This window comes from Aulonocara sp. 'chitande type north' Nkhata Bay, linkage group LG5 (genome assembly GCF_057382095.1).
Source record: "Aulonocara sp. 'chitande type north' Nkhata Bay isolate Kocher_YH1m ecotype deep benthic linkage group LG5, A_spYH_male_GT1.1, whole genome shotgun sequence".
Classification (NCBI taxonomy): domain Eukaryota; kingdom Metazoa; phylum Chordata; class Actinopteri; order Cichliformes; family Cichlidae; genus Aulonocara; species Aulonocara sp. 'chitande type north' Nkhata Bay.
Window position 1 is genome coordinate 38,226,324 of NC_141348.1, and position 12,116 is coordinate 38,238,439.

General features: G+C 43.4%; 1 protein-coding gene across 1 annotated transcript; it reads left to right on the forward strand.

Moving 5' to 3' along the window:
• Positions 1 to 2,752: 2,752 nt before the first annotated feature.
• On the forward strand, positions 2,753 to 9,396 carry cyp24a1 (cytochrome P450, family 24, subfamily A, polypeptide 1). Its single transcript, XM_086293424.1, has 12 exons — positions 2,753 to 3,177; positions 3,321 to 3,511; positions 3,638 to 3,731; positions 3,813 to 3,906; positions 4,377 to 4,468; positions 4,810 to 4,921; positions 5,771 to 5,916; positions 7,027 to 7,193; positions 7,921 to 7,999; positions 8,212 to 8,409; positions 8,509 to 8,620; positions 9,002 to 9,396. The coding sequence occupies exons 1-11, from the start codon at positions 2,920 to 2,922 to the stop codon at positions 8,617 to 8,619; spliced, it is 1,542 nt and encodes a 513-aa protein (XP_086149550.1). The 5' UTR covers positions 2,753 to 2,919; the 3' UTR covers position 8,620; positions 9,002 to 9,396.
• The last annotated feature ends 2,720 nt before the right edge of the window (positions 9,397 to 12,116 follow it).

Sequence of the window (12,116 nt, forward strand, 5' to 3'; positions counted from 1 at the left end):
TGCTTTTTGAAATAATAGAAATGTAAATTTTTTAGACTATGTCTAAATCTGTCATGCACTTTTTATACGATATTAATTTGACATTGGATCTAAATAAATATTTAAGTATTAGAAATTTTCAATACTCCAATTAATTACACTGAATTTTTAAGAGTGTTATGCTGCAACTAGCGATCACATTAATCTAATCAACTCTTTATAGTGTATGGAAACCAGAGATTTGTCTGTTTCAGGGCATGACCTGAGCTACACACTCAAGAGGCTGGGAACAGAGACATTTGAAAAGAAATTTAAATAAATATGTCTTTGGACAAAGTAGTCATTTCAGTTCCATAATGATGCTACTTTGATTTTTCCAAGTAAAGGTATCATTTTAATGCATGTGTCTAACATGCAGTAACTGGGCCATAACAGGCCAGCCACAATTTCTAGAGCAGTCCACTGGATAATTTTGCAAAGTGTGAGTCATTATTTGTCCAAATTTTCTTTTATTGTTTTGAATGCATATTAATCCCTTTGCAGTGGCCACTATTACTATATGGTAGTAAAAATAAATGACACGTTTCTAACTCCAGAAAGTTGGTTTTAAATACTATTTGTGATCTGTAACTTCTGTATGTGTAATGACACACTTGCTGCATTTATTTGTCTCAGGATGCTCACTATATGATTTGTATATGGACTGCGCCTGCGAAGAATTAGAAATTTGAAAGAGGAATTCGGAAATCGTTACTTTTTTTAATTTATGAATTATTGCACGCTTCTGTTGATCAAGCCTACTTCAGATTAAATTAGGCCATATGCTCCATAACCTAAAATGGGTTTGATACCCTTCATTTAAGCTGCCCAGTAATGAAAATAAATGCATTTTCAAACAATGTACTTCTTTTAAGCTGATGTTTTTAAAGATAAGGTTTAAAAATGTACTACAAATACTTGATTTTATTCATTACAAATGTGACTATGCATAATGAGAAGCACTGCCACTCATGCAACAAAAACACTTTATTGAGACGCTTTGGGATTTTAGAAATGGTTAGGTCCCATTATTTTGCATCGTGCTTCAGGTTGAGCACATAGAGTTTGGGAGATGTAGATGTTTACCAAGAAAAGAAGGCTTAAAAACAGATGTTATTAATCTACACTCAACAAAATCACTAGAGTCCTCTTTCGCAAGAATAATTTGATGGTTTGCACAACACGCATTTTTTTAAAATTCTGAGAAACAGATGAGGTGATTGGTGCCATTCTCGTGTCAGTATGTTAAAAATAAAAAAATCCAGCAAGCAGACTGTTGGCTTAGCTTTGCATAAAGACTTGAAACACTGAGAAACAGCTGGCCAAGATGCAGATCATCTGTCTTTGTTTTCAGACTGACGATATATATACGTATATATAAGAGAAATAATGCGGTTTTCAAGAAGGTTGTGTGTTTTTTTTTAAAGTTTTTAAGTTAACATTTCTTTAAATAATAAAGTAGCACAAATACAGTACTAAAGCTGCCTGATATCATGTGATACCACATATCAAACAGCATGAGCGGTCACCGTGTGCATTTGTAGGTGCGTGGGTGGTTGTTTTCTCGTTTTGGGGGGGGGGGGGGGGGGGGGGGTGTGATTAATATGTGCCTGCTACACATGAGACGACTTTTGCTCGCTCACCCAATAACCGGCAAACATCAGTTAAGAGTTCAAGGTTGCTCTGATGCCACCCGAGAGTCTGTGAATGAGCACTTTTAAAGAGCAGCAACACGGGGCCCCAGTACATGTTATTTAAGTCATGCCAGCTCTGAGTGGGCGGCGTGTGCGTCTGTACTTGAGTGTGTGCGCTACATGTATGTCTATCTTTGTGAGGACCAATTAGCTTTAGCCCAAGTGAGGACGGTCCTCATTTGAGAACTGCGAAATGCTGTTGGGGAGCCAGGTTCGAGGCAGGTATATATCGGGTTTGGGCATTCAGTTGGGGGGGTTAAGATTGGGGTCCTCGCAATTATAAACGACATAAGGATTCGTGTGTGTGTGTGTGTGTGTGTGTGTGTGTGTGTGTGTGTTGGGGGGGGGGGGTGATTTCGCCATCAACTCGTTTCATTTTTCAAACTAAGAAATATATCAAACAATAAAAATCACTTTTTTCATGCCTGTGTCTGGTGAGCTTCTTGTTGGTGGTGAAGAAAAACAGACTGTAAAAGGTCTGACTTTGATTTTGATCATCAGAGGCTACAGAACGATCTGGAAACTACAGAACGATCTGGAAATGTACGAATTAAATGTTATTTATCAGCGGGCGACCATGGATGGAGGGACTTTTACATTTCCTGCAATAACAACTCCAATTCAGCGCTCCTGTTAATTGGACTGTATAAACTACCCTGTATAATTAGTACAATAAACGGTCCAAAAAAGCACTTTAAATGCCCACTTACCCCCACCACCCCTTTACCTCTCCACAAAGAACACACACTCCAAAACACCAACAAAGCAAACACACAAGCTGCAATCGGTCAAATATTTGCCCGGTGCAGAAGTGTGGCAGTAGTATTTGCCAGAGTTTCGGTTCTTCCAATCACGGGTCACTGTGAAACAGGTTCAAGCGAACCGCGTCACCTCCGCAGTGGCCTGTGTGTTTATTTATAAAGCGGGGGGGGGGGGGGTCAGGGCACTTCCTCGGTCTATCTGGGGTCATACGATCCTCTCAACTTGGATCCATAAATGAATGGCGGGCTCGACGGCCACACCATGCAGGACCGGCCCCTGATTGGTTCCGTGCACGGCAGGAATAAACACTCTCAGAGTATATATAATGCGGTATGGAGTAACACTTTTCCAAGAAACTAGAACAACCTCTAGGTAATGAAAAGGGAGCTGCTGTTAAACATCTGAGTACTAACTGAGTAAAAAATAGATAAATACAAAGTTGAGGATGAGGGCGCAAATCCAAAAAGTTCCTCAGATAGTTGAGCTGCTGAAGAAGAAGTCTGTCGGGCTGCAGCACTTCAAGCCAACATCCTCAGTGTGCGTGCTGGAGGAGAAGGATGCTGCGGAGGCTGCACCGTGTCCTCATGCGGCATTCAGAGCGCACAGTTTGGACGAGATCCCGGGACCCACCAACTGGCCCCTGGTCGGCAGTCTGTTTGAACTCCTAAGAAAAGGCGGTTTGACGAGGCAACATGAGGCATTGGTACAGTATTATCATATGTCATCATATAACCATAAACATTCCAAGTGTTTTTTAATCTATTAAAATGTGACCAAAACAGATGTAATCACTTTTTATTTTCCATGACATTTTATAACTACTTGAATCTTTTCTTTTTTTTTCAGGTTGATTATCATAAGAAGTTCGGAAAGATATTCCGGATGAAGCTGGGGTCTTTCGAGTCTGTGCACATTGGCGCACCTTGCTTGTTGGAGGCGCTTTATAGGAAGGAGGCAAATTACCCTCAGAGGCTGGAAATCAAACCCTGGAAAGCATACAGAGACCTGAGAGACGAGGCGTACGGACTCCTAATTCTGTAAGTGGTCTTTCGATTTCTCCTTTATTGGTGCCTAAAATGGCAATAACCCACCAGGAGGCAGACTGAGACGTAAGTAGAAGCACAAATGTTTTAAATTAAAACGCACTTACTTTTGTTTTGCAGGGAAGGAAAGGACTGGCAGAGAGTGAGGAGCGCATTTCAGCAGAAACTCATGAAACCGACAGAAGTGGTGAAGCTCGATGGCAAAATAAACGAGGTAAGACTCCGTTACATAAAGAATATATGCTTTTACTTCTTAGAGTTATCGATGACTGACACCTTCTGCTTGTAAAAACAGGTGTTGGTGGACTTCGTTGGCAGAATTGGAAACATCAGCAACAACGGGAAGATTGAAGACTTGTACTTCGAATTGAATAAATGGTCGTTTGAGAGTAAGTTCACTATTTTTGATTCGATTCCTCGTTAAATCTACAACTGGGATTTTTATTACAGCATAGATTGAGCTGCAGATCATTTTCTCGATTAACCGTCTAATACAGAAAATGTGGAAATTGAAACTCTGAAAGAATCAGGTGTTACCTTTAAACGGTTTTAAAACCAGATAATTTACAGATAATACATTCAAGGTCGGTTAAGGCAAATAAAAAGCGCGAAAACTCTGATAAATGAAGTGAATGTGGGCTTCAAAATGAATCATTATAAAACCGAAAAAAAACCCTAATTATATCTTTGGCTTTCAACCATGTTATTTATAGAAGCAATATTCTGCTATGATGTTTTCTGTCACCTGTAATGTTAAAAAGATAATCATAAACTAAAAGGATTTTGAGACATTGCAGACCTGTACAAAGTAAAAATCTGGCATTCTGAATCTCACTTTTTGCTCTTTTTCACCTCACAGCCATTTGTCTCATCCTTTATGGGAAGAGATTTGGTCTTCTGCAAGAGACGGTCAACGAGGAAGCCATGAACTTCATCACAGCTGTGAAAACAGTGAGTATAGGAGCACTGTGACTTGTAAGAGGGGACAGTTGTAGGACTGAAGCTGGCTCTCTCTGTGAGCCTGTGGAAACTTCGCAGTTCATCAGGTTCACCAAGTGATGCAGCAGTTCAGTGACTAACACTCTCACTGATTTTCTGGGGCAAACCAATACCGTTAACAGATAATAAAAATATGCTTACAAAGGTCTCAGGGTAATGGGGGCAACAGTATAGAAAAAGCTTTGAAAACAATTGAATCAGAGACTTTCAGCACGAGTGACAATGGATTACATCAGACTCCCAATCCTTTTCTCTCTGACTCTGTCTTCTCTTGTCGCTCTGTTTCTCTGTAGATGATGAGCACCTTTGGCATGATGATGGTTACACCAGTAGAGCTCCACAAGAGCCTCAACACCAAAACATGGCAGGACCACACCGCAGCATGGGACCGCATTTTCAGCACAGGTGCGAGTTTATGCCTTGCCACAAAATTAGAAAATTAAGATTCCCCCGCCTGCAGTAATTACTGTCGTAGGGTACTGTTTGTCTCCACTCATCTGTAATGTTTGCACTTGTCTGAGCTCAGTTCCAGTAAGAACATCAATAGGAAAGTACAGACGAGGGTGGGTGGGTGGCAGCGAGATCTGAACTGTGTGCCAGTGTTTTGTGTACTTGGCGCTCTGGTACTCAGTGTTGTAGTAAACTGCATGACCCATGAGGGAGAAATATGCCAAATATTTGTTGTAGCAGAAGGTAGTGGCATACAGTGATAAAGAAGATTATGCTGCTTCAACCTCTTACAAATATTCACACATAACCACTTATTGTACCAACAATTGATGTTTTTATGTGTTTTCAGTACAGCACCAAAATATCTTGTCTTTAATATATGTCTTTCAGTCAGACAAGTTAGATTATGGATAGCATTTTATGAAAGGATAAAAAAACAACTGACACACTTTCAGAAAACAGTAACGAAAATTAGCCCGAAAACAGAAACAAAAAAAGTTATTCTTTGTTTTATGTATAAATAACTTTGTATGTACTTCACATGTATTCCTTACATCTAGAGTTACAATTAAAGAGGCCTGACAGTTAGCCTTTAATATGTGAGATTTCAAACCAGCACAAAAGCCAACAGAGCTCCAAGAGCAAACAATCTTTTTTTTTTACTATTTTGCCTGAAAGCAGCTGAGAACATGACAGAAAAAATAAAGTAACAACCAAAAGCCAACTTTTCAAGTGCAAACAAAACACATGAGATTTGACTTTAAAATGAGCATGCTTACATCGTGACTGTTTTTGTTCCCTCAGCCAAAGTCTACATTGACAAGAAGCTGAAGAGGAACGCAACCAGAGCTCCTGATGATTTGATCGGTGACATCTTACACCAGAGCAGCCTTTCAAAAAAGGAGCTGTACGCGGCCATCACCGAGCTGCAGATTGGAGGAGTTGAGACAGTGAGTAACATTTTACACCACAAACATATACATTTAATTCTCACTGAGATAGTTAAAATCATGGACATCGCTCTCCTATTTGTCTGGTCATTACAGCTACTTAGCTTAGTATGAAAACCAATGCTAACATTCTGTCCAACAAACATAAATACATACCGACATCTCTAAAACTCAATAATTAACACATTATTTCTTATAAATTTGATTGAAAAAGAACACAGCTAACAGTTAACTAGAAATTCTGACTTCTGAAAGTGTTTCTGACGGCTGACATTAGCCAGTAGAATCTACCTTTCAAGCAACTAAGAACTGGTAGCATAACTGTAGTTTTATAACTGGCCACACAGTGGCGCTACTTAATGTCCGACAGGTTTAGTCCTGGTATTCTTTTTAACAATCGGGCCCCCTGGTGGTGTCACCCAGACACAACAATTTTATTTGTGACAATCCTTTTTTATTATGTAAATTGATGTAGTCTTCTATCAACCTCTTCAGTGAATCTGTAGTCGCCAGAATTTTTCTTTTACATCACACTTTTATATTCAGCTCAGCTTAGTTCTCACCACATGGTGGCAAACGTGCTGCTGAAGTCCTTTGACTGGCTTTAACAGTCACACAGATTAGTGATTTGTTGATCGAGCTGGCCACTTCTACCCATTTTTAATGGCTGCTAGATGCAGAAGGCAAAGAAACATAATGCTGCGAAGCTTTAAAGCCATTTCTGTCTATTACAGCTTTTTGTTTAGTCACACTTTACTGAACAAAAAACTGCAAGCTGCACTTTAACAGAACAAGCATGAGTTTGCTTTTTTAATTTCAACCTTTCACCTACTTTCCTTCAAGTGGTTAAAGAAAAAAAAAAACCTTGTAAACTCTAAAACAAAAAGGTGCTGCAGTTTCAGTCCTTCAAAAGCGGAAAATTAATGTAGTAGATGTAACTGAGGAGCCTTTGAGGAACCCAAAACATTCCATAGCTCCTTTCAGGACCCCACTGATGAATGCACTTAGCGTAGCTGCCTCATTTAGAGACATCTCCTCACTACCTCCTTATTTCAATCTCTGTCTCTGTCTCTCTCTCCTCCCTCTCTGTCTTGCTGTTACGTTTCTCAGACCGCCAATAGCATGTTGTGGTTTATTTTCAACCTGTCACGAAACCCCAGCGCCCAGAAGAAGCTGTTGCAGGAGATCAGAGAGATCGTGCCTCCTGACCAGGATCCAAGTGGAGAGCACATCAAGAATATGCCCTACCTCAAGGCCTGCCTCAAAGAGTCTATGAGGTACATTAACACTGATGGTTATATTATGAGCAGCGGTGTAGTATCTAATCTTCCTCTCTGAAAAGTGCCAAACATACTCTGTTAATACAATTAAATACATTTAGAAATCCAAACGATACACCAGTTTAACTATAGACTGGTTAAATTTAAATATAGTTATAGAAAATCTTTTTCTTTAATAGGAGTTTGGTGCAAGAGTCACACAAGCAAAACAAATACGACAAATACAAATAATCTCCATTTCCTATTAAATGAATGAATTAGACACCAGTTAAACAATCAGTTTTGTTTAGTTTTTCCCAGGCAGTAAATCAGACTTAAATCATAATTTTGGCTCGTACTACAGAGAGATTAAGAATGAAAACTCACACGCATGACTGCCTCAAAAACAAGCTCCGTGAGATGTGGTGGCATGACCAGCAACAACAAGCTTAAAGTCTACCATGTGGTCACATTTAAATTGTTTCCTAGCCCTTGTAGGTTCTCCTTCGGTCTCCTTTTGAAGTCACAAGTTGTCTAACATTTCATTTAAGTCCACCAACATAACCACATCACCCATGGAATGTACTGTTCAAGCCCCCCAACTGGAGATTATATCTCACCTTATTTTACCCTGTGAACAATGCCGGAATATGTTTATCTCCTGTTAAGCAGCTTATACATACTGTAGTATGAGTATGGTCACTGTGTCATAATCTCACATGTATTTTTTGTCTAATTCCTACAGGTTATCACCATCAGTTCCATTCACAAGCCGAACCCTGGACAAGGACACTGTGTTGGGGTATTATGCTATTCCCAAAGGAGTAAGTGGCTTAGACAGTAGTCGTCATACACCTGACATAAGCAGATTCCATTCTTGTGAAAATTTACATTTGACTGATGTCTAAATGAGTTTTTTTTAGAAAGAAAATCTGTTCATGTTCTCAGGCTTTAGTCTCATTATCTACTATACTGCGTCGTTCATCTGTAAAATAGGGACAAAACCAAAAACTTATACTTTTTCCTCCATTCACAGACAGTGTTGATGATTAACAGCCATGCACTGGGCTCCAACGAAGAGTACTTTGATGATGGCAAGCAGTTCAAACCTGAGCGCTGGCTGCGCGAGAACAACACCATCAACCCCTTTGCCCACGTTCCTTTCGGTATTGGAAAGAGGATGTGCATCGGCAGACGACTGGCAGAGCTTCAGCTGCAACTGGCCATGTGCTGGGTACGATCAGTGACTAAAACCTAAGTGGTTAGCTCAAGATGGTCCTCAACAAATGCCATTATTTGAACAGTTGTTGATTTTTGCTTGTCTTTCTTACAGCTGGTCAGAGACTATGAGATTGTGGCAACAGATAATGAGCCGCTTGACGTCATCCATTCAGGGCTTTTGGTTCCCAATAGAGAATTGCCTGTCGCCTTCATCAGGAGATGAAGTAAGAACAGTTTTAAATGTCTAGACTACTTAGGAATTAGTCAAGATGGAAGTGGCACAAAGATTCCCTAAATCACTCTGGCTGGCTACTGTTTGTAGCTTTATTTTAACAGTCTTATGCAGAGCCTGTTTGGACACAGCGTAATCTATGTTATTCTGGGAAGCTACAATTTCCAGATGTTCCCTAAATGCCTCACTTGCAGGCAGTGAGTTGCAGCCAGAACAAACAGAAACACACATGTTGAGATTCAGAGATGTAGACATGATATCATACTTTACATCTAAGTTAGACAACTGTAACTATGAATCTGCCAAATTATATTTTTATTTCCATTTCCATCAAGTTCAGAAGAGCCCTAATTGATCTTTTCTTCCCTTCCAGGCTCTAAATTCAGCTCTTCCGGACTGAGCGACAGAAAGGTGATAACTTTGTTGCTTGTCCCAGTGGTCCAGTGACTCCCTGCATTGCTGCTCTGTAAATAAAATACAAAACAACAATTATTATAACTCTAATCTTACCACAAATACCTCAGACATATTTAAAACTATGACTGTTAATGACTGACCAAAGTACCAGTTGTTATGTACAAAGTGAATATTGTACCAAGGCAGCTGTCCTCAAATCTTTGATCTTAGACATGTAGAATGTAGTCCAAGTATTTTGTTATGCTTTTTATTGTGTATGTGTATATATATATCAATATATATATATATATTGATATATGGGTTATGTTTTATGTTTTATTGTATATATAAGCACAATTATAATATTGCAAGATTGTACATCGTTTTTTGAAGAGACATATTTTATTCATGAAAACAAATGTATCAAATAAATATATCTTTAAACACACCTTTCCGTGTGGAGTTTACATGTTTTTTGTTTCTCCCACCTTGCAAAGATTTGCTTTTTAGGCAAAGCAGTAATTCACAGCTGTGAACATGAAAATGAAATAACTTTCAGCTGGTTAAAAATTTAGTGAGTTATGGTGAATTTTATAACTCCATAAACATGCATTAAGAGACAATAATATAGCATCTACACTGAAGCACAAGATTTAACATCAAGGTCAAAAAGCTAATAAAAAAGTGTGTTCGTGACAGTAAATGTCACGGTCCGGGGCAGCGGCCGTGTGGAGAGTGGAAGGAGGACTCAAAGCGCAGCACTTATTCAGGTGTGAGGGTGATTTATTGATAATAACAAACATAAAGAGGAGATGGCAAACAGAACTAAGGACGAAACTAAACTGGGTGAAACTACACAAAGGAGTGGCAAACCTGAACACGAAGGGAGAACAGCAGGGAGAGCACGCAGAGGATTTCACAGGGTAGATGCAGAGTACGCAGGGTAACACAGAGGATGAACACAGGTAGGAACACAGACGACGCGACGAGGAGCAGAGGAAATCACACGCTATAAATACACAAAGAGACACTGGGAAATCACACACAGATGGGGGAAACAGCTGGACCTGATTAACCTGACGAGACAGGGGAACACTAACACCAGGGACCAACAGAGGGAGCACAAACCCAGAACCCAGTGTCTAAAATCCCAAACACAAACCATCCCAAAACAGCCATGAATAATAATGAAAGTAATAACAATAAGTACATAAACATAAAGTCACTGAGTCATGGTCGCAGGACCATGACAGTACCCCCCCCTCAAGGGCTGGCCCCCGACAGCCACAGAAACACACCACCAGATCCGGGCGGGCGGCAGGGGGCCCAGGACGGAGGGACCGGACCACGACCACGGACGGAGGCCCCAGAGTCCCAAAACAAAGATGAACACAAAACCCACAGGGGAGCAGAGTCCAAAGCACAGTTCAGGAGGCCGTCCACGAAGAAGGCAGCGGCGGCGCGTAAAGAGTTCAGGAGGCCGGCCGTGCGGAAGGCAACGGCGGCGCGTAAAGAGTTCAGGAGGCCGGCCGTGCGGAAGGCAGCGGCGGCGCGTAAAGAGTTCAGGAGGCCGGCCGTGCGGAAGGCAGCGGCGGCCACACAGGCGATGGCGGTCCGGGGGCCGGCCGTGCGGAAGGCAACGGCGGCCAGTCAGGCGACGGCGCTCGGCCAGTAGCCTAGCCAGCGGTCCAGAAAACGGCCGTTTAGCTCCAGACCCAAACGAGGCTGGGCCAGGCGAGGCTGAGGGCACGGAAGCCGGGACCGCAGCAGGCGGAGATGATGATGCAGACACGGAGGCTGGACCAGGCAAGGATGCAGACACGGAGGCTGGACCAGGCGATGCAGACACGGAGGCTGGACCAGACGATGCTGATGATGGACCAGACGATGCTGATGATGGACCAGACGATGCTGATGAAGCTGAAGCTGGACCAGACGAAGATGAAGCCGGACCAGACGAAGATGAAGCCGGACCAGACGAAGATGAAGATGAAGCCGGGCCAGACGAAGATGAAGATGTAGCCGAAGCTGGGCCAGGCGAAGCTGACGCTGAAGCTGGAGCTGAACCAGGCGAGGATGAAGCTGAAACCGGGCCAGGCGTGGATGAAACCGGACCAGGCGAGGATGAAGCTGAAACCGGGCCAGGCGTGGATGAAACCGGGCCAGGCGTGGATGAAACCGGGCCAGGCGTGGAGGAAGCCGGGCCAGGCGAGGATGAAGCTGTAGCTGAAGCTGGGCCAGGTGAGGATGAAGCTGGACCAGAATCAGGCGAGGCTGAAGCGTCAGGCTGAGGCGTGGCAGTAGCAGGTGGTAGCGCTGCAGGTGATGGTACTGCAGGAGGCGGCGCTGCAGCCACAGGTGGAGAAGCAGCCGCAGGTGGAGAAGCAGCCGCAGGTGGCCGGACGGGATCCTCGGGCCCCCCAGCCGACGTGGCAGTCAGTGTGGCATGAGGCTGGACGGGCTCCTCGGGCCCCCCAGCAGGCGAAACAGGAGGCTGGACGGGCTCCTCGGGCCCCCCAGCAGGCAAAGCAGGAGGCTGGACGGGCTCCTCGGGCCCCCCAGCAGGCGAAACAGGAGGCTGGACGGGCTCCTCGGGCCCCCCAGCAGGCAAAGCAGGAGGCTGGACGGGCTCCTCGGGCCCCCCAGCAGGCGAAACAGGAGGCTGGACGGGCTCCTCGGGCCCCCCAGCGAAAACAGCCGCAGAACCAGTGGGCACCGGGGCCCCCGGCACACACGAAACAAAACCAGTAGGCACGTGGGCCTCTGGCACATTTGAAACAAAACCAGTAGGCACGTGGGCCTCTGGCACATTTGAAACAAAACCAGTAGGCACGCGGGCCTCTGGCACACGTGAAACAAAACCAGTAGGCACGTGGGCCTCTGGCACACATAAGGAGGGCTGCAGCTGCGCAGAGCACTGACCCTGCTCAGGCAGTGACAGCCCGGTGCAGTTCACAGCTGGCATCTTGGCCACCAGGGGTCCAGAGTAAGCTGAGGGTAGTAACCCCGCCTCTGGGGAAGCCCCGGAGTGAGTAACAGTCACTAATGTTGCCAGCTGTTGAGGAACAGGTCCGTAATGTAACAGTTCATCT